At 36.7% G+C, this 23,155-nt stretch overlaps 1 protein-coding gene across 2 annotated transcripts in view; it reads left to right on the top strand.

Moving 5' to 3' along the window:
- The window catches only part of MARK1 (microtubule affinity regulating kinase 1), a 140,932-nt gene that overhangs the window by 72,714 nt on the left and 45,063 nt on the right, over positions 1 to 23,155 (top strand). For both annotated transcript variants that reach the window (XM_024750489.1, XM_024750490.1), the window contains exons 2-5: positions 2,522 to 2,725; positions 4,000 to 4,053; positions 18,617 to 18,665; positions 19,762 to 19,827. In XM_024750489.1, coding sequence (XP_024606257.1) covers positions 2,522 to 2,725; positions 4,000 to 4,053; positions 18,617 to 18,665; positions 19,762 to 19,827 — 373 coding nt within the window. The remainder of the gene's footprint in view (positions 1 to 2,521; positions 2,726 to 3,999; positions 4,054 to 18,616; positions 18,666 to 19,761; positions 19,828 to 23,155) is intronic.

Below are 23,155 nucleotides of genomic sequence, written 5' to 3'. Positions count from 1 at the left end.
TTTTTTGCGGTACGCTGGCCTCTCACTGTTGTGGCCTCTCGCGTTGCGGAGCACAGGCTCCGGACACGCAGGCTCAGCGGCCATGGCTCATGGGCCCAGCCGCTCCGCGGCACGTGGGATCTTTCCAGATCAGGGCACGAACCTGTGTCGCCTGCATCGGCAGGCGGACCCTCAACCACTGCGCCACCAGGGAAGCCCCACTCTGAACTCATTCTGTTGGCCAAAGCAAATCACATGACTGGATACCCAAAGAGTGAGAACCATACCCTGTCCTCAGTGGGAGAACATTGGAAAGTTACCTGGCAAAGGTTGCAAAAATTTGGAGCTAATAATTCCGTCTGTCATAGTTTGGTTTATTTGAGGATATACTCTGCAACCAGCATTGGGAGCTGGGTTACAACTCAAATATTTTAACTCATCCTGCTGTTACACGCATCAAAGACCTGGACAGCAAGGAATCATCATTCCTCAGAAGTCATTCTGAGTATAGGTGTCAGGGCACAAGGACCCTAAATTTCCTCAACTTAGCTAGTATGTATTTAGTGTCTTTTTTGTGCCTAACACCATATTAACTTCTGGGGCTTAAGGAGCTTTAGGTCTAACAGTGAAAACAGACCATGGACAGGACTTAAAAGGTGGTGTGATAGTTCAGTAACAGAAGTTTTTACTAGATATAAAGATAGCAACAGAAGAGAGGGGTAATCAACTCTGCTTTATGAAAAGGCATAGAAAGTTTGTTGAGAAGGAGATTAAATTTTGAGTGTTAGACAAATCCACAGTCCTTACAGAACAAGTTCAGGTAGAGAAGTATTTTTTTGTAGGAAATATTATAGCAATCTGTTAACTGTTAGAAATTGATTATAGTTAAAATCTCTTGTTTATGCCCGGATAATAGGAAAGTCTCTGAGAGCCAATGAATAACTTTGTATTTACCACCTTCTTGCATTATTTACTGCAGTAGTTTTCAAACTTTGGCCTGCATCAGAATCACCTGGAGGACTTGTTCAAACACTGATTGCTGGATTCCACTGCCAGAGTTTCTTATTCAGTCGGTGTGGAATAGGGTCAGAGAATTTGCATTTGTAGCATGTTCCCAGAGGATGCTGATGGTAGTGGTCCAGGGACAATACTTTGAGAACTATTGATTTATTGAATCTTTCCTATGTATCTGGCACTCTGCAATGTGGTGAGTATATAAAGGTAAAAAGAAAACGTCCCTGCCCTCAGATTGCTTGTGGTAGGGTGGCTGGGACAAAGAAGTGAATGTGTAATGACAGTGCAGTGGAATGGACGCTGAGATCCATGGAAGTACAGTTTTCTGTGGAAATACACCAGAAGGACACTAACTCAGACTGAGGCTGCAGGCTGCAAGTGTGTGTAAAACACAGAAAATCCTTTAACCCTGAGCTGAGTTTTTAAAAAAATCAGAAAGTAATAACAAGTAGAGAAACGACCGTGAGTCATGCTTTGCGTGAGGTTCGTAAATGGAGTCGTCTTCGAAGTTGCTTTTAAGAAATTTCTGATCAGAATTTTTTTAGACAAGCTTTTGGTGGTGTAGGTGGGACAATGTATGTCTGAATTAGTTACTTTGCAAATAAAAATTATCCCCTTCTCTTGCTAATTTGTTCTACTCATCTTCAGCTATTGTTAAGATGCCAGTTAGATCAAGATGTTACATTCTATGTTTTCACAAAAAGAGCGAGAAATTTTATTTATGTCCGAATGCAGACAGAACTAGACAAGAGCAGGAACAATCAGAGCTTGGGAAGCAGGATTCCTTAGGCAGCTTTACCTGGGACTTGAGGTGCTGAGCCTGCAGGGGGAACAGAGTCAGCTACTCAATGCGATTGCGGGCTAGCGTGAGACTAGGAGACAAAGTGACATCTCTGCCTTGAGAAGGGCACTGAAGAGGAATGCAGTGGATGTTAGGTAATGGATTCAGGCCGGGCTGTAGATAGCTCCTGCTTGGACATGGTGAGGTGGTGAGGGGACTGGGCAGGAATTGATTAGAGGTGTACCTACAGTGGGAAGCTGCTAGGTCAGCTGGCCAAGTTATATGCCCAGCAAATGAAAGAGTGAACCCGACAAGTACTTGGGCTGGTTTAGAGAAACAGAGCCATACTCAGGAGGTTGTTTGCCTTGGCATTGAAGACGTTCTGCCATTTTAATGAAGCAATCTTGGATTTTGTTGTCCTCTCAACCCACAGGGGTAACACCCTTTCAGGAGTAATGGTCTTTGGGGCTCCTGGCTATCTAATAACCAGTTGTATTTGTTTTAAATCAAAAGCATATACCTAAAGCTATGCAGAACATTTCGTTTTAAATGGTTATATTCCCACTGGCAAAGGGAACTAAAGTCAAGTAGAAATTATGAACAGAATGCTCAAAATGTTTTAAAATCGTGTAGTACAACCTATTTTCATTGGAGATGAATTACTGATGAAAATTGTTTGTAGTTTTTTAAACTATCCTTTTATAATGTAGCTTAATTAACCGTGAAACCTTGTAACCTTTTTCTCAGCATACATCTGTGGATGGATATACTGAACCCCATATCCAGCCGACCAAATCCAGTAGCAGACAGAACATCCCTCGGTGTAGAAACTCCATTACGTCAGCAACAGACGAACAGCCTCACATTGGAAATTACCGTTTACAAAAAACAATAGGGAAGGGAAATTTTGCCAAAGTGAAATTGGCAAGACATGTTCTAACTAGTAGAGAGGTAAGTTTTCATGATTCCTTTTAATATTTACTTAGACCTCTGCAGAGTCTAGTTACAAAAGCTTTCCTACAGCTGATTCTGGGAATAAGTACCAGTTGCAATGTGGTAAACACTGGGATATGTGTGAATGGAATGTATGTAGATAGAGTTATCTATACATGGCACAGAAGAATTGTCCTTATGTATTAGCATCTCATAAATCAGATGTGCTGCAGATGAGGTCTTCTCAGACTTCTGTCTTTCATTATACGGCTTCTGTAAAATTTTCTGATTTTTCCCTGACCCCGTGAACAGGGCTAGGATAACTTCTTCTTAATTACTGCTTACGCTGCAGTGAATACAGGAGCAGAAAATGAGGTTGTACGTGTGAAACTTATATAGTGTTATAAACCACTGTTACCTCAATAAAATTTTTTTTTAAATTACTGCTTGAGGTAAATTAGGTATAAATGTGTAGAAAGTCACCCACTAATTTTTATCTATTTAGAAACCACATTGAGCAAGTGTTATACAGATGTTTTTCTCAGATAATAAGAGAATCGGGTTTCTAAAATCCCATGTGTTTCAAATCACATGTATTTATATAGCAAAATTTGTTTTTAAAATAATAATTAATATATTTAATAACATATAATGAAGACTAAAAATAGTTAAACATCTAACACTCTATAGTATATAATGTTTACTGGATCCAGTTAGGACATTATGAAAAATCTGTCATAAAATGTTTTTGTTAAGTTTCCATTTTGTTCTATACATAATATTATTGTCACATATGGTTAAATTGAATCCTCTCTGTCCATTTTGACCCCAGGAGCTGTTGGGACACAGGCTGTATTAGACAGAGACTTAGAGGACATTTAAATCCGTTCTGTTAGTTTGCTGTAAGGAAGTTAGGGTGTCCAATCTCTCTACCCACATAATACTTAAATTACTAAAAGTTTATAAGCCTCTCCCCTCTGATAATTGTAACTTATCAAGATCATGAGTAAAAGATGAAGATACAGATGACTTTTACTTTAAAAGGGGAAACCTGGAATGACTTTAACAAAGGTGTAATTTCACTGACTCAGAATCAAATAGGTTAAAGACTTGGGTCAATAGAATATATTCTAAGGCTGCCTAATTATCAAAACTTTACCATCAAATTATGTGAACACCAAATACAGCTAAATTATATCTAGTTAGGGATGAAACAGAAGATGTTTTCCTTATAAATTTTATTCATTAAGATATGTATTCTCAAATATATTTTAATGATTCTCTTTTTTTAGGTTGCTGTGAAAATAATAGACAAAACTCAGCTAAATCCTACCAGTCTACAAAAGGTATTTAATTATTTTAATAGTAAGTAATTAGAATACGAGTTTATTAATTAATATATGATACTCTGTAAATTCAGTTATTCTAAACTTCCTGTTAGGTACAATACTACATTTCATCAATATATGAAGAAAAGATTTGATATAAAACATAATATTTACATTTAATAATATTTAAAAAATGTTTATCAAGTGTTTGAAAAATATCTGCTACTCAAATGCATGTACCATATCAGAGGAACTTATGTCTTTAATTCAGTAGAATAAAATTTTTCATATCAAATATTTTGAAGTAGTAAGGATTCTGCTTCGTTAAAAATCAACTCATGAGATACTGTTGTCCATAGGTGGGTTTCCTTTTATTGCTTCACTTGCTTTTGTTCCTTCTTCCACAAGAATTAGTCTTTCAACTAACTTACAATAAAAGATACGACCGTTTCTTCAAAGGGTGAAAATATAAAGCAGGAGAGGGACCAAAAAAAGCAGTTAGGATGGGGATTGACCTGGTAAAGCTGTTTCATGTTGCTTCATTAGTTATTTATGTGGGAAAATGTTCTCAGATGCACATACTAGTGCTTTAAAAATGAAGCAAATATTTTAACATTTGTGTCATATATGTTTGTATATAGCTCACTATATAATACTTATATATAATATATATATAGTACATTATGATTTTTATTAGAATATAATGGGATCGTGGTCACATATGTAAGTGTGATGTAAATAACTCTGGATTTCTAAAACAGAATTTTGTAAGAAAATTTTAGTATAGTATGTTTAACTGCACCTGCTGTGATTTTAATATTAAATTAAAAATTTAGGTCTGTGATATCAAGGCTTTCCACTTGTCTCAGTGCCAGATAACTCAGTTTATTTTATATATTTCTACTTAGAGATCTGTCTTTGTACTTACTGAGATTCCTTTTAAATTTGACAACCAATATAATTTTTCATAGCATTAGTATTTCTCATCTGTGAGAACATGAAAGATTTGCTGGATTTTTTTTCTCTCTGAGTATGAGATAATATACTTTATTGGATGTTTTTTTGGAGAAACTTCCAGCGCCCATCTTTCATCTTTCTAAATCATGATTTAGTGGTATGCGTTATAAAAAGGCATCCTCCCTGGGCAGACGAGTTATCCAAAGATGCTGTGTTTTCCTGGACTAGAGCCACAGTGGGGCAAATTTTTGCCTGCCCTTCTCCTGGGAATCCTTTTACAATGCAGACTGCATACCAGCCCAGTGGCCCAGTCCATGGCCCACCTAGCCTTGTCACTTTTCCTAGGTTAATCTGTGGGTTACTCTGGTAAATTAAGTGGTTTTAAGTGACATTTAGAACTAGTCCAGGCCTGTTGTGCTCGTTGGAGGCACAGTAATGTGACCTCCGCTCTGTCTTTCCCAGGGGGTACCAGAGAAGGTTGTAGAACCAAAGTCACGCTTATTGAAACATGTGGACATGCAGACATGAAGGTGGACTGTCATTCAGATAAAAAATATACTTGTTGATGTAATTTCTGTTATAAATTCTGTTAATCTTGCTGATAAATTGTTGCTTTTCCAAACAGGCATATAAAAAATGGTGGCAATTTTGTTTTCTTTAATCTGTAAAAATAAAAGCAAAGGAAAGATTGAAATTTGCTAAATGTAGCCAATACACTGTGTGTATTTGTTGTTTTCAAAATAATTTTTATTTGTGTTCATAGATTCGCTTTTTGTTGAAAGGTTTGAAAAAAACAGATCGAGGCTTGCTTAGTTTTCGTGCATTGTAGAACGTTCAACATTTGGCCTTACGCATTGAATGCTGGGAGCATCTCCCAGTCAGTCATATCTAAAAAATGAAAATGTAGAAAACGGAATTAAAAGTAATCAATTTTTTTTCCTTAGCATTGACAGTCAAGTCCTATAGGTAAAAAATAGCAAAATGGCTCTCCATGTCTTAGGTGTGCTTGTTAAAAGGCAGATAATGGCAGCACATACGTTTACAGTAAGGATTCATTTTAATCTCATCTCAACCCAAAAGTGTTCGGTTAAATCTTGTTCTGGACTTGGTCTGAATTTAAGCTGGTTCTTCCCCTCCTTTACTCTCTTTTGTGTATAACATATTTATAGGAAATATTAATTTCCTTTGTCAACATCAATGGTAGATAAAAGTAATCTAAATTTGATACCCCAACTGTTCCAAACTTCTAAAATATAAAGTTCTTAAAGACAGTTTGGTCTTTGGAATTGTTAAGCATCTTTGGCTTCAACATTCTTTACGTAATATGCTCCTATTATTTGTATTACATATTTTAAATTAATGGAATCCAGTTTAATAAGTTTTCATAGTTTAAGAGCTATTTGATATACGTGCTGTATTTCCTTCTTCCTCTTTGGAGCATGACTCCCACCTCATATATTAGTGGTTTTTTAGGCTAGGGTCTATGAACTATACTCGTGATTCCTGGGGATCTTTTAAGCAACCTGTTACTGTTGGAGGAAAAGCAGAATGATGAAGCAGTTTTATTCCTAGTTCACATACTTGAAATGTAAGATTAGTTATCGTTTCCTCTGAAATTCCACCAAGTTTGAAACTTGGACACATTAGTTTATACACAGATGACAGAGTTTGTGTTAGCTTGTCTCAGATCGCAGTCACCAGGGTGCAGTTTATCTGTCTTCTGTGTATTGCTTGTTAATTTGCATTTTCTATTGTTTTACTGTGTTGCATTGTATTTCAAATTCACAAAAATAGCGTGGTGGTTCAGAAGTGATCTGCTGAATAGTAAAACCTGTAATGAAAACAGAAACAAGACTACTACAACTCATTAAATAATAAAGAGGAGTGCTGCATGCATCCCAGTTATAAAGAATGAAAATCCTTGTGACAGTGATTTTGCATAAGCAGGACAAGTGTAAAAAAATTTCAGTAACCGACATCTGGAAATTAGGCTTAAGTGAATGATCCATTTACTGCTAGTGTCTAGTGTGTTACCTGTCGTGTAAAACGTTGTCAAATGGTGACCTAAGCCATTTATACTTTAGTGAGTTTGCAGATAAAGCCCAGAGACCTCTCTGGTAAGCTAGTTAAGTTTTCCAGAACATCTGCAAAATAATCTTTAACATGTTGATGAATTTGGTCACTAAAGGTAGAGCAGAGGACAGAACCATTGAAGCAATTCAAAATTACATTTCTTTTAGCAAATTATCAAGAAACCAAACTTGTAAAAGAAATCGTATAATTATTGAGAAATATTTTTGACCAAGGAGAAAGCAGGAGCTTCTTGGCAATATCCCTTAACAGATCTCTCTGTTGGACATAGGTTGAAGTACCAGTTACTCTCACATATGCGTGCTTGATAGCATATTTCACTTTGTAGCTGCACAAAACCACTTACATGTGCTGAGTACTTCTTCCATACAGTTCTTTTTATGTGTCTGGATCATTTGAAGGAAAAGTCTTGACCAATTCTTTTGTGGATCAGTGAAAACCTAAGTGAAAAGAGAAGGGTTAGCATTTAGTGAGCTGGGTTGTAGACTGCAGAAGTTGTCTTTGAATCATTACTGAATTTTTTAATATATATAGTGCAAGGAATGATTCTGCTGTGTGAATAAATAAGATCATACCTAACGCCCAGTCACTCATTGCTTCATTCTCCATGACATCTGTGGTCAGTAACATAACCTCTGATCTTGATTCGGTTTTAAAGGAATACTGAAAACAGGGACTATCATAAAATCTTGGCTATTGAAAGATGTTTCTTTAGCATACAGTGGGAAGAATTGGTGGGAAGTATATCTTTCACACTGAAATACAATGGATTTGAGGGAGAAGTTGTTCAAACAAGTTTCTTTTAAAAGGTGATATCAATAATGTTAATGTCTAGCTAAAATATCAACTGTTTAAATGTTGAAGATAAGATAACCAGATTTTCTGGAAAGACCAAACTGTATTTCAAGCAGTTCACTGACCAAAAATCTGACTTTTCTAAACCCTGTTTTCGCCCTCATTAGTTATTGGACAAAGGGTTCAATGACTTATGCTTCCAACGCAAGCATATCCAAAGAGTATATTAAGAACCGATTGTTATTACCCCTCAACTTGAAATTTCCAATCTTCTAACCTTTTAGTGTGATTAGATCAGCAGCCTAGAATTTGTCTGAGAGCTGGGCATAGTCTTCTTGGAGAAATGCTTTTGTAAGGTTGGATCCAGTTATTAATCTGAACGTCTCTGACACATCACCCAATGCTTTGTTCCTTCCCCCAATCAATGATTGTGACTTAGGATTTTTTAAAATTTAATAGAAATAAAAAGTAAAAAAAAAAAAGTAAAACTAGAAATGGAAACTGTCTTGTGGTTCAAGCTACATGTCGTGGAGCCCAGTACATGCGTTCATTAATTAATTCTTAATCTAACAAGTATTTATTGAAAGATTATATTTCTCCTTATGTTTTCCTCTGTGTTTTTGGCTCCTCCTTTTCTGTTTCCTTTAAGTGGACTCATTGTCCTTTTTGTGGGCCACTCAGTGTTGGAGTTTCTCAAGACACGGTCCTAGGACTTCTCTTTCTGTATTCTCTTCCTAGGCTGTCTCAAAGGTAACTCTGGTTTAAATTACCACCGGTAGGCAAACTCACAAATTTATATCTTCAACTCAGACCTCCCCTACGTTTGCTTGTAATCCCTCCAAGATAACCCAAGCTTATTATGTCCAAAACTGAACTCATGATCTCCACCCCACCTGCTTGGTACATTGCCCACCTAGTGCCCTTCCAGTGTCCTCTCTCAGTGAATGACACTGTCCCCAAGTTGTGCAAGTCAGAAACCTCAGAGTTATCCTTGACCCCTCCCTTTCCTTCCTTCTCACCATCTAGTCTGACCTTGAGTTGTGCTGATTTTATTTCTTACATATCTTTTGAGAATGTTTGCTTTTGTCTTTTTCCGTCATGATCCTCTAGGCAGCACTACTATTATCTCTCCCTTGGACTACCCCAGTAGCCTTATAACCTGTCTTTCTGCACTTTGCATCCCTGCGTGTGTGCGCGCACACACGCACACACACACGGGTGCACACGCACACACACACGGGTGCACACACACAGAGTTTAAAAAGTCATCAAGGATGCAGAATATGTCTGATTATGTTATCCTTCTATTTAAGCTTTTAGTTGGCTTTCCCTGTTTTTTGTAGTCTAGAAATCAATTTCATTAACATGGTGTACAGGCCCTACTTTGTTCCTCTACCCCATGGTCCACCAGCTCTCCCCAGCTTCTCCCTGCTCTCCTCATCCCCTACTCCTCCAACTTCACTGACTTTCTTTCATCTGCTCCTATTCCTACTCTTTATTCTAGCTACCAGGGCTTTGCAGCTTTTCACCCCACCCTATGCATAATCCTTTATCACTCCCTCTTCACTTAATTCTTACTCATTTCTCACATTTCAGCCTTAGAGTCATTTCTTCAGGGAAAGCTTCCTGTCTCAACAACAGTGTTAAATTCCCCTGCCCTTCTTAAAATTAAGCACTCATAACCAAGAATTATTTATAACCAATCACTTTAGTTTTTATTTGTTTTGGTTTGAGTAGTACTGTTTGGATTTTGCTTTTTTTTTTTTTTATTTGACCGCATCACGTGGCATGCAGGATCTTAGTTCCCCTACCAGGGATCGAACCTGTGTCCCCTGAAGTGGAAGCACGGATTCTTAACCTCGGATTGCCAGGGAAGTCCCTGCGTTTTGCTTTGGATTCTTGTATTCTGGCTCTGACTCTGAAGACCTGTTTTAATTGCTTGGTCTTTTTTGGCTGTAAAGCGTACATCTATTTCTGTATTCTCAAGAAAGTATATAATATTTTCTGAAATAAATATGGAAGAATTTTCTCTTGGAAATGGAGGAAGCTAGAAATCTTTAAATCACCTATGAATTTTAGACTAACTGTCTGGCTGTTTTAAAAATCATATTTGCATTTAGTTATTTTGAGTCATACTCCTGTTTTTTCTAAGTTCAGTTTGTTGATACAGTACACTAGTCTATTTTTAATTTTTGGATGGAGACTTCAAAACATCTTTCCCATTTTAAAAACTTGCTTTCTCATGATATTTATTTATTGGACTAAAAGGTTTCATTTCTAATCTTTTTTTTTTTACAAGAGATGCAGTTGAAGTCCTGTGTGCCATTTCTTGGTTCTATTCCTGTATTTTTCTACCTAGAAATAACTACTATTCTGAATTTGGTCTTATTCCCATTTTTTTTTTAATTTCACATGTGTATCTGTACATGAAATACTATGTATTATTTATTTTTAAACTTTCTATTCTTCTGCAACTTGCTTTTTTCATTTAGCATTGTCTTACAGTTTTAGTCATGTTAGTCTATATAGTCTAGTTCATTTATTTTCACTATTATTATATGCCGTTGTACAAATAAGCCACAGTTTACCCATTTTCTTATTAATAGACATCTACTACACTTAGTTCATTTCTGTTAGTTTATATTTAGATTGTTCCTGTTGTTTTAGTGTTTCTTTTTTTTCCAGTTAGCTTTTTGGTTTTGCTGTTACAGACAATGCTGCAATGATTCTTATTATGTATATCTTTTTGTGAAGATGTATAGAAGAGTATATCTCTCCAAGTAGAATAAGGTTGAAGGGCATGCATATCCTCAACTGTATTAAATAGTGTCAAATTGCTCTTCAAAGTGGCTGCATCAATTTCTACTTCTGCTAACATTGTATGCGATTTACTTTTGCTTCACATTCTTGTCAGCACTTTATATTATCAGATTTATTAATTTTTGCCAACCTTATAGAAGCAAAATGGCATCTTGTTTTAATTTCCATGATTTCTTTATAGTGAGATTGGACATCTTTTCAAATTTAATCTATTTTATGTTTAGTATCTTCTCTCTGAAATTATTTGATTTGGTATCTCAAACAATTTTATTTACTTAGCACCAACTTGAGCCCAGAGTTGTACAAGGCCTTGGGAAAGACTCTAGTACTATAAACTTGGTACCAGTTCATAAGAAATAAGAATCTTACAATTCATATACGAAGACAAATTTTGGCAAAGTGGCACAGCCTATTATTTTGCAATGAATAACTGACTATAAGTTGTCAAGTTTGGAAGTAATACTAAACAATCATTTTTTTAGGTAGAAATCATCACTATATATAAATTTAATTATGTTCAGATTTCTTTTTCTGAACTACTGTTTCATGGGAAGAACTTAAGAAATTAGCCTAAGTTGTTATACTGGTACTAGCAATAACTTTATAAAATATTTTGGTGTCCCAATACGATGTCTCAAGTAAAGGAGGAGTGAAATGGTAATCCCAGAAATTGAAAAGCTGAGAGTTTAATCTATAAGATTCTGTTAGTATAGCTCCATGACTGGCGTCTCCGAGACAAAGTCTAGACAAGGTCCTCACTGTCTCTTGGAGCTGAACGTCACCTGCAGGGTACAGCACAGCACCCACACTCCACATTAATAGGCTAGTAAACTGCTGTTGAAGATATAGGTCGAATTTTTACAGTTTACGGTGAAGGTAAAGAAGGCCTTCTGCCCCTCCTCAAACCCAAATCAGAGCAAAGTACTTGAAAGGCCAAAAAAGGTTGTGTTAAAAGACACAAACAAACGTCACCCTCTTTTTATGAGCTCAGTCTACTATGACTTTGATGACAGCCTGGAAGAGCTGTCCTGGGGGGAACAAGCTTGACCACAGCCTTTGTCAAGCTCCCCGTGGCCACAGAGTTGTTCCCCATCTGCCTCAAGATCAAGGAAGTAGTGAAGAAGTCCTGTGACACTGATGAGTCCAAGGGCAGCATGGTGAGCAGGGCTGGTAGAGAGAGGATGATAGGTGTTCGGCCCCTGACTGTGCTGCTTTGAGAGTAAATAGAATGGGGATTGTCTAAGCCATGTCCACTTGACTGCTTCTAAATAGAACAGAGTTTTCCACCATCAAAAAAGGGTAATAGTAGGCAGAAGGAATGGAAGAGGTAGGAAGGAACAGAGTAGTTGAGAGAAGAAATAAGGCAAATATGTATTGATTAACACTAATGGAGTTTGCCTAATCCTGACCCTAAGCTCTAACCAGGAAGGACTGAACTGGAAAGTAAATACCTGTCCACAGAATTGAGGATTGTTCACTAACTTCAGTTATCTAGAACAAAGCCAAGAACCGAGGAGAAAACAATAGAGGCCTCTGAACAACTAGAACAGCTGTCACAAAGTCCAAACAGTGAAGTCCCTGCCATTTAGTCATAGAAGACCCATCTCAAGCCTTCTCTCCACACTTAACTTCTTTAATTCAACAATCTTAGCAAACTATGGCCTTAATTTTCAGCTGACAGCAAAATTGAAACAGTAGTTTGAAAGGCATTAGTGAATTCAGAGCCCTCCTGCTAAATTTGGATATGCTAGGAACATCATGATGTCAAGTTTAAAAATGAGAAAGGAGGGCTTCCCTGGTGGCGCAGTGGTTGGGAATCTGCCTGCTAATGCAGGGGACACGGGTTTGAGCCCTGTTCTGGGAAGATCCCACATGCTGCAGAGCAACTGGGCCCGTGAGCCACAACTACTGAGCCTGTGCTCCGCAACAAGAGAGGCCCCGATAGTAAGAGGCCCGCACACTGTGGTGAAGAGTGGCCCCCGCTTGCCACAGCTAGAGAAAGCCCTCGCACAGAAACGAAGACGCAACACAGCCCCAAAATAAATAAATGAATAAATAAATAAATAAATATAAAAAGGAGAAAGGAAAAATAGGACTAAAAATTAGAATCAGGAACTAAGATAGTAGTGTGGGCCTATTTAATATGTTCACAAACTTCTGTTTTCCTTACTTGTGTCTGGATGTACAATGCATACAATAATTGACTTTTTTTTTTTTTTTTTTTTTTTACAACAACTCTCCATCTCAGGGTAAACTTCTTATCTTGATCTAAATGTTCAGCTCTCCTTTCCCCCTCACCTCTTTCCCCCTCTCCTAAGGAAGAGTAAGCACAGATAAGGTTGGCATCCTTGCTGGTAAAGGTCTCTTCTGGGTGAAAAGACCAAATATGTATAAGGAGCTCACTGTCTCTCCCTCTTCTGCTCCCTTTGACTCAGCGGGCTAGTGCAGAAGACTTTGACATTAGTCCAGTCTCTTTCCTCTGTACAACCAACTAGAACATTAGAGTTTAGGAAGAAGTTATGGGGAGTCAGGAGGAGGAAGAAACATCATAGCGCTTTACTGAATCCACGTGCTAGTACTATTCAGTTGGCCCCGATTTTCTAGATTTAGAACGTTAATGACAAACCTGGCTGACAGTTCAAGTGTTTCCTTGGGAGTAAGGGTGATTGACGGGGCAGAATTCTGGCATTTCATTGTCCCGAATCAATATACCACTTAAAACCCCCTCACCACTTCTTCCATCGGCAACCACTCTTCCTCTTTCCACAACTGCTTGTCACTTTTAGCCAGCACACACTCAGCTTATACACACATTCATGCCGTTGCTTGTTTTTATAGTTTTTTCTCACTCCTTGTCAAAATCTACTGAGGGATAAAATAGATAACCAACCAGGACCTGCTGTAGAGCACAGGGAACCATACTCAATATCTTGTAATAACCTATAATGGAAAAGAATCTGAAAAAGAATAGATGTGTATATATATGTGTGTGTGTGCGTATAACTGAATCACTTTGCTGTACACCTGAAACTAATACAACATTGTAAATCAACTATATCTCAATAAAAAAATTTTTTTTAAATGCTGAAGGAGAGGAAACTATGGATAGAACAATGTATTCAAGACATTGAGATGTAGGAACCCGATGACTGTATATTATTGTGTTAACTGGAATAAGAAAGTCCTTTCTGATGAGAATGGGGTGGTATTTCCCTGGCTTCATCTCCAGGTGGAAGTGGAGCGGCCTTCTGTTCAGGTACGGTTTTTGTTAAGTGCCCCACTCTTCACAGGACAATTTTAACACTGTTCCCCAGCTCATCTCGGTTCTCCATAGAACGAAAGAGCTACGTTCTAGACTCCTCCAGTCAAAGACTAAATTCACGAATTCCGTACCACTCAATCAAGTAAAGAAACAAAAGACAGTGTTATAGGGGAATGCCTGAAGGATGTGTAGCTGTCCGTTCCTTTAGATTACTTATTCTCAAACATGGAGCTGCCAGTATGTTTTAATTAGTGATCAGATATGTCTCAACCAGTTTGCTTCTAAGAATAAACTACTGAACTGGCCGATAACGTCATAAAAATTAACAAGAGTAAATTCAAGATTACCTATGTGACAATTTTGTTCTCACTCTGTTGCAATTTGATGTTCTTTCTTGAGACAGAAGAGAAAGAAGATAGAATGAAGGAGCCAATGTGGCATACTCATGCTACAGCTTAATGGGCCACACTTCCTGGAGGTTCCTATGCCAGTTACAAAGTAAGGCAGAAGCCCTCTTCCATGGGGCCGTAAGGACTGGTAATCGAAAAAGTAGGTTAGAGTGAGGAATTATTAAAAATTATATAAGCATTTAACATTTAAATTGAGTACATAAATATACATTCATCAACCAGTCCTTTCATTTAGGTGCAAAGCTTTATTTATTTATTTTTTTTCTCTTTTAAGTTTGGGTCTACTGATTGGCTTTGTTTATCTTGTACAAGTCATACTCATAAACCCATGTTTGCTGCTATTTCTAATTGGTTTCTTATTTTAATTAACGGAGAATTTAAAGACTCCCGGGAAGTGATCTGAGAGCAGAATCCTAGATTTTCTTTTAATCTTTTACAGTCTCCTTGCCCACACCTAACAGGACAGCAATCTCTTTAACAGCTCTTATCTAGTATTTAGAAAGTATTCAATTTGGTTTGTTTTGTTAAACAGCGTACTTGTCCTTCACTGGTTTATGTAAATTTAATCTTGTTGGACAGACCTTAAGGCAACCCCAGTGATCCCTGCTTTCTGGTGTTCACACCTTTGTATGATCACTTCCCTTTGAGTGTGAGCAGGATCTGTGCCTGGTTTCTAACCAGTAGAATTAGGAAAAGGTGATGAGAGTTCACTCTCACGATCACATTATGTTAATATAAGACTGTCCTGCTAGCCAACTTTCTCTAGAGATTATCCTTGCTGGCTCGATAAACTAAACTGCTGTGTTGGAGAAGCTTACTTGGCAAGACCTGTGAGCAGTCTCTGAGAGGTCAGGGCAGCCTCCAGGAGAGCCAGCAAGAAACCAGGGTCCTCAGCCCTAGGGCTGTAAGGAAATGAATTCTGCCCACAGCCTGGGTCAGCTTGAAAGTAGGTTCTTCCCTGGTCGAGCCTCTAGGTGAGAGTGCAGCCTGGACAGCGCCTTGGTGGCAGCCTTGTGAGACCCCCCAGCAGAGGACCCAGTTAAGCCGTGACCACAGTGCACAGTGAATACTGACACACAGAAGCAGTGAGATAATAAATGTGTGTTGTTAGAAGTTGCTGGGGCGTGGTAATTTGTTACTTAGCAATAGAAAACTAATACATTAGTTGAATGATCTATTTGCAGTAACAACTGCAACTGACAGACATGTCTGAAATCTAAATAACCTTTGGTAAGCATGCTGCTTAACCGCGGAAGTGTCGGGGCACAGGAAGCACCTCGAACAGTGAGCATCGAGGGTGCACAAGTGTGGCAGGTTTTGCAGAGGCAATGCCGAGTGACAGTTGGTTTCATGGAGGCCAGTTACAAAGGCTTCTGTACTGTAGTGCTTGTGAATTGTGACTGTGTAGTCACATCTAACAACTTAACAGATAAATACAATTTTAATAAGAAAGTAACACTCAATGAAGAAAACAGAGGTAGTTCATTTACATGTAAGTATAGGAGAACAAGATTGTTATTGGGGACTTTTCTATTAGAAATACGTAATACTACTACTTAGCCATAAAAAGGAATGAAATAACGCCATTTGCAGCAACGTGGATGGACCTAGAGATTATCATACTTAAGTGAAGTAAGTCAGAAAGAGAAAGACAAATGCCATATGATATCACCTATATGTGGAATCTAAAAATATGGCATAAGGGAACTTATCTACGAAACAGAAACCGACTCACAGGCATAGAGAACAGAATATGGATGCCAAGGGGGATGGCAGGTGTGGGGAGGGATGGAGTGGGAGTTTAGGATCAGCAGATGCAAATTATTATTTATAGAATGGATAAACAAAAAGGTCCTACTGTATAGCACAGGGAACTATATTCAACATCCTGTGATAAACCATAATGGAAAAGAATATGAAAAATAATGTGTGTATATGTATAACTATCACTTTGCTGTACAGCAGAAATTAACACAGCATTGTAAATCAGCTATACTTTAATAAATTTTTTAAAAAGAAATACATAATAGTGATAATACTAATGAATGCAAATGAAACTTACAATAATGCTACTCATATTAATAATAGGTCCAATAACTTTAAAATCTATATAGGACAGCAAAGCCAAAATAGGGACTATCTGTATTTATTTTTTATAATACATTCCTGGGGTGCAGAGTGGAGATTCAGGAAAAAAAAGTCAATATTTTTAAACAATAAAGTTTAACATTTTAAAAAATTACTTTAGTTACAAATAGGTATATTTCTTATAAAATATTTTAAATGTTTAAATGGACTGTTTTATTACTCAGTGCTTATAAAATGGGTTTATGAAAGCCATGGAAAAATAAGAGGCAGGCATAATATATGACTTGTTTTTCTGGAGAAAAAAATTCTGCTTATAGTAGAACCTAGGATCATCAGATTTGTGAGTTATATAAGTTTTATGTGCTCATATTATGTGTGAATTTTATCTGCTAATGTGCCATAATAAGGAAAAAAAAGTTGAAACCAGAAGTACAGATTCTCTGAAAATCTAAACTACAGAGTCTACCTCTGCTGTCAGCCCAAGGAATCCGTGGGCAGAGGTCAGCTGATGCGGTGCCCCCTTACTTCCTCTTTGGTTTTCTCAGGGAAGTGAGGGCCTTATTTTTAGGGGGGTTGTCAGGTAAGCAGAGTGAGGAGACCCAGGTGGTGTCAGAAACCAAGATAAAAACCCTGAGTGCATTCTGAGGGGACTACCCACCAGGAATACAGGAGACCCCACAGAGCTCTGCCCCTGCTGCCAATCGTGAGAAACGTCGGGTATTGGTGGCATCCCCTCTGTCTTGGTATAGGAGGTCCCCTCAATCCTCCCTCTGAATATTCACAGGAGTAAGATTCCACACTCCCCTCTGCTGACCTGAGGCCACCCAGCTCACACCAAGGCCCTTACCCCTCTGAGACCCCTGAGGAGGAAGTGAGGGTATGTGACTTCCGGCTCCCTCTGCCCGGGGCCTCCAGGGCTGCTCATGGGAAGGACATATTCTCTGACATCGCTAACTAGAATCTACGTGGTATTTGATGAGTATTCCATGCTTACTGCTGTCCACTGGCATCTGGTATTGTTGAGGTTTGGAAAGAGTTTGGAAAACGAATAACTGATTTAGAAATAGTCAAATGATCTGAACAGAGGTCTCATCAGAGAAAGTATATAGATGGCAGATAAGCATATAAAAAGGTGATCAACACCATACATTATTAGGAGTTGCAAATTAAAACAACAGATAGGGGCTTCCCTGGTGGCGCAGTGGTTGAGAGTCTGCCTGCTAATGCAGGGGACACGGGTTCGAGCCCTGGTCTGGGAAGATCCCACATGCCGCGGAGCAACTAGGCCCGTGAGCCACAACTACTGAGCCTGCGCGTCTGGAGCCTGTGCTCCGCAACAAGAGAGGCTGCGATAGTGAGAGGCCTGCGCACCGCGATGAAGAGTGGCCCCCGCTTGTCACAACTAGAGAAAGCCCTCGCACAGAAACGAAGACCCAACACAGCCAAAAATAAATAAATTAAAAAAAAAACAAAAACAGATACCACTACACACCTGTTAGAATGGTGAAAATCCAAAACACCGACAACACCAAGTGCTGACAGGGATGTGGAACAACAGGAACTCTCATTGCTGGTGGGAATACAAAATGGTACAGCCACTTTGCAAGGTAGTTTGGTGGTTTCTTATAAAACTAAACATACTCTACTATACCATCCAGCAATCATGCTCCTTGGTATTTACCCAAGTGAATTGAAAACTTATGTCCACACAGAAACTTACACATGGTTTGTACAGCTTTATTCATAATTGCTTATAGTCTGATCAACCAGTAGAGGTGATTAAAGAGTCAGGCCCCCCAAACCCCAAGGAAGGTTTTTTTTTGATAAAAATCATGTGAATGATCATTTAGTTTCATTCCCACAGTGTTTTTCTTTTATTCCTAGTAATGAGTATTGAAATAAATGTTTGTTTTACTGTATATGGTATATTCACATACACAAACACACACACACACACAGAACCATTTGAGTTCATTAGTTAAAATTGTCCTGGGAACCAAGTCTCAGCAAAATTAGAGTTGGGACTGTGAAGTAAATCTCTTATTTGACCAGAATCCTGTAGTGTCTTATAAGCAGATAAATGTCTTCAAATAGATGTTTTGATTGGTTCTCAGCTTGAGTGTTCTTTTTTAACAAAATTGTTTGGTTGTTTTAACAGTTGTTTCGGGAAGTACGAATAATGAAGATATTGAATCACCCTAACATAGGTATGAAATTTATGTATACAATTAACGATAAAGTATTTTCCTTAATTTGAGGCTATTTGAAAGGATACAATTTTAAGGATGTTTTATATAAAATGAGGAAAAATGATAACCTCAGAAAGTGATACTTTGGGTAAAAATAGATTATAAAGAAGTTAACTGAAGGCTACAAATTGTAGTTTTCTACTACCTTGCTGTCTTCTGCTTGTCACTAAAATAATATATATGACTTGGAGTTAAAGCGTATAAATGATTTTTGTATCTCCTTACTAAATCTCTCTAAATAGAGATTGCATGCCATTTAGGTATTTATAAAAAATAATTCCAGATATTTTGATAATAGGCACTTGGGCTTGATCATAGTTTATAAGCAAAATAACTAGTTTGAATTTTAGAGAAAATAGAGTTGATTTCAGTTTTAGTGAATTTACTTCCGTAAGTTCTGTTTTTCCCCCATATTTACAAATAAGTTTATTGATTACATATATTATACAAAATCATTGGATTGTAAGAAGTAAAAAGCAATTCTTCTTTTAATCTGTTTATTTTTGAATCATGTGTTTCTTGCACATTAAAAAATCTTATGTTTATTAGAGACACTCATGCAGTTACTTGTGGTGTATAATTTCAACTATTTGTCAATACATAAGTCTCATAATTTAGTATTTTTTTAAGCAGAAACTTAAAATATCACATAATTATAAAATTTTTTGTTTCTGTACCAAAGATTATTTAACATTTTTTTGATAGGCTCATTATAATAATAGTGTCTTTTTAAGCTTTAATTAAAATTTTATTATTTTGACTTTAAGATTTTCTTTTTTTATTACCTTATTCTAATTAGAAAAGGAATTATTTTTTTAATCCCAGAAATTTAACTCTCTTTGGACCCAGCAGTTGGTTCCAAATCACTTCACAGTAAATAGTTTTCTTCCATAGTCGTAATAACCCTTGAGAAAATTTTAAACTTTAAATTGTAATTAATAATTTTTAGTAAATACTCAAATTTTCCTTTAGTTTAGTGTTACCTTAAAGTTCCTTAAAGCATATTCAATATGTGCTCACAACCACAGAGTTATATCTCTACTTTCTTTTTCAGTAAAATTGTTTGAAGTTATTGAAACAGAGAAGACCCTCTATTTAGTCATGGAATACGCGAGTGGAGGTAAGGATGGAAGGGAATGAAAAGTTATCTTTGATGAGACATATAGAATTATTTATACCAGTCTTTAACATTCATGTCTTTTTTGATGTTAATGAATCTGTAGTTTCATAAAATGCCTTTAAATGGTATCTTAAGGAAAATTCAGTGTTTAGTTTCAAGACCTATTGATCCTACATTTAAAAGTAGGATTTTGGCTTATTTAAAAATTACTTAGGGACATTTTTCAAAACTCTAAATTTGCATTGTTATCTATGAATGTTTCAATTCTTATCTAAATAATATAATATATAATAATATTAGTAGTAGTAGAAGCTCTTGGCTATTAACAGGAAATCTCAAATTCAGAATGTATTTAATAAAGTTTAGAGTAAAAGCATGTTCTAGGTCACATGTTTATTTCACTGATTGTTCATATATGACAGATTCTCCATATACATACATTTTCAAGAAATCCATAAAATGTTTCAATTTAAACAAGTATTTATATATTTTATAAGTTAGGAGACTGAGTTGATGGGGAAATAGTAAGATACATTTCTAGTAGAATATAATATTGGGCTGGCCAAAATTTCATTCAGGTTCTTTGGGAAGATGTTATGAAAATCCCGAATGAACTTTTTGGCCAAGCCAATATATATTCTGACTATATAGTGTTCAAAATAGGAATGATTTTTAAACACTGATATATAATAGAAAATCATTTTCATATACTTTCCCTCAAATGAGAGATATATTGGCTCAGATTCACTGTTCTTTTAGGCATAAAACTTAACCTTCTCAGAAACAGGTTTAAAATTTATGGAATTAAATCATTTAATAAGTAAAATGAGGATACTTGAAGGTTTTAAGGGCTCAGAGAATTTAAGCAATTGAAGAAGAGAGAGGACAGCAGAAATTATTTAAACCACTTTGGCTAATCACCTTTTTTCGCTAAGCAATTGAAAAACTTAGTGTCGAATTTAGTTTTGAGTTCTTTTAGCTAATAAAGTGTATAGATTTTTGTGATGATTCAGATTTTCTGTAACGAGAATGAAGATGATTTATTTTAGTCTATAGCATCTAGGCTATGTATTTTTATACCCTTTCAGATTTCTAAAAAATTTTACTACAAATATTGAACGGATTTTAATTGCTTTTTCAGTTTTTTATGTAGATTGACAGTTTTAAAAGGTTTAGTTTTTTGCATAGCTTTTTTTCGTCATGAAGATATTTCATTGTAGGTTTTTTACTTAACCTGGAAACCTACATCATTAATGTTTTTTATTATTATAGGATTTTAAGAAATATTAATACAGCCATGCAAATTTGCATAAAATGTTAATCTATAATAAAATTAATGAACCTACAAATACCACATAATGAAACTTTCTCTACTTTTCTATCCTGTAGTTAGATCTGTGTATCAGTTCATCATTGTTGAAACCCTGAGTGTTTATCCAGTTAGACTTTTTTTTTTTTTAGCGATCTAAAGTCTAGAGAGTGGGGCTAAACATGTTTTGATATGAGAAATTATAGACAGCTAAAGATCTGTGGGCATTGTTCTCTTTTTATGAAGGTCCGCCACAAGGCTGTGTTAATGTGCTTTAACGATTAATGGTAAGTGCAGTCAACTCTTTATTGGTGCTGATGAAGGGGAGCAATGGCTCGAGTAATAGACAGCACGTAGGGTCCTCACTGCTCTCCTTCAGTAGCATTGGGAGGGGCAGAAGGGTCTAGTCACGTGTAGAGAGGTGTGTACTGGAGCTCAGCCAGTGGCCCCTTATTCATTTCTGAATCCTAGGGTTAGGTGTTCTTTGAGTCTTGCCAGTCAGTGATCCTGTAACAAACCATCTTGGTTCTGTAGCAGTAAATCTAGAATCATCCTCTTGCCTTTTTAATCTATAAATGGCAAGGTGACTCTAGAGAATAAAACGCTTAATATTTTTCCTCTGAAATTTCTAGATATTTTAGGATTGAATCTGACATGCACACGAGAATCCTAGCATGAACAAGGTTGAGTCAGACAACTGCCTCTTTGCCAGAAGTACATCTATTGATCCTGGTTCACTAATGGGGCGAAAGATCTTCAGTGATTAGAAGGGCAGGGAACTCCTTTATGATTTTGAACCATGTTTCGTTCAAAGGAGCCTATTAAAAGTAGGCGTCAGGACTACTTTGGAATAGTGTGTTTATACCTTCTTTTGCTCATGCAGACATTTATTAAATGTTTACTGTGTACTAAGTGGTATTCTAGGTGCTAGGAACACATGGGTGAGCAAAGACAAGGTCCCTGCCCTCAAAAAGATTACGTTCTAGTTGGGGAAGCAAATCATAAACAAATAATATATAATCAGTAAAGGACTGAATCACGTAAACATCCGGGGGGTGTGAGCGTTCCAGGCAGAACTTAAGAGTAGTCCAAATTTTTGAACTCCTGCCGTATATCTTTCCCCGCCTAAACTCACATATCTAGAATTAACTGCTATGATGGGTCAACTAGAGCATCTGTTCATTTCTCTGTTTTCATCATCCCATTTAATCATTTAAGTATGCTTGATATAATATGCTAACATTGTAGATTTATTAGTTTCATCTGACATACATCGTTACATATTTGATTTTTAACATTTTACTTATGTCCTAGGATTGATACTGCATATATGTATATGTAATATATCTGTATACCTAGATACAAATATATAATTTATTGAGTGCTTACTATATGCCAGTCTCACTGTGCTAATAAGCACGTGCATTATTTCATTTAATCCTCACAACACCCATGTGAAATAGGTAATAGGGAGAAACAGGGTCTAAACGAAGTTAAGAAATCTTCCTAATGTCTCCCAGTAGCTACTTAGGGCTAAATAAGGATTCATATTAAAATTGGTCTGATTCTAAAACCTGAGTTTTTAAGCACTTTGCTGTACTTTACAAGAGCTCTTTAAGCCACTTTATGAGTTTTTAATATACATGTATATATCTATGTGGTACAAATTATAAGGATATAAAAATTTTATCCCTTACACTGAGATATTTTATTTTTGATAATGTAACTAAATATTAGTTGGTTTATTATTATTATTGATTGGAGAAAAATGAAAAAAACACAGACATGTAAAGTAAAAGATCTATTAGAACATTTTTACGGTTTCTAGTATCTTTAAATTATTTCAACAAATATGTATTGTCTATCCACTTTGTGTTCTGTCATGCGGATGGGGATACAGGTAAAGTATGGGTATGATGACAGCATTCAAGGAGTTTGCAGCTCACCTGGGGTAATAGGAGATGCACACAAGGATGATTTCATTCTGTATAATAAGTAGTTAAATACCAATGCAGATGA

The sequence above is a fragment of the Neophocaena asiaeorientalis genome, unplaced genomic scaffold (assembly GCF_003031525.2).
Source record: "Neophocaena asiaeorientalis asiaeorientalis breed wild unplaced genomic scaffold, Neophocaena_asiaeorientalis_V1.1 scaffold430, whole genome shotgun sequence".
Classification (NCBI taxonomy): Eukaryota; Metazoa; Chordata; class Mammalia; order Artiodactyla; family Phocoenidae; genus Neophocaena; species Neophocaena asiaeorientalis.
The sequence above is the reverse complement of the archived record's forward strand: the minus strand, read 5'-3'. Positions and strand labels throughout refer to the sequence as shown.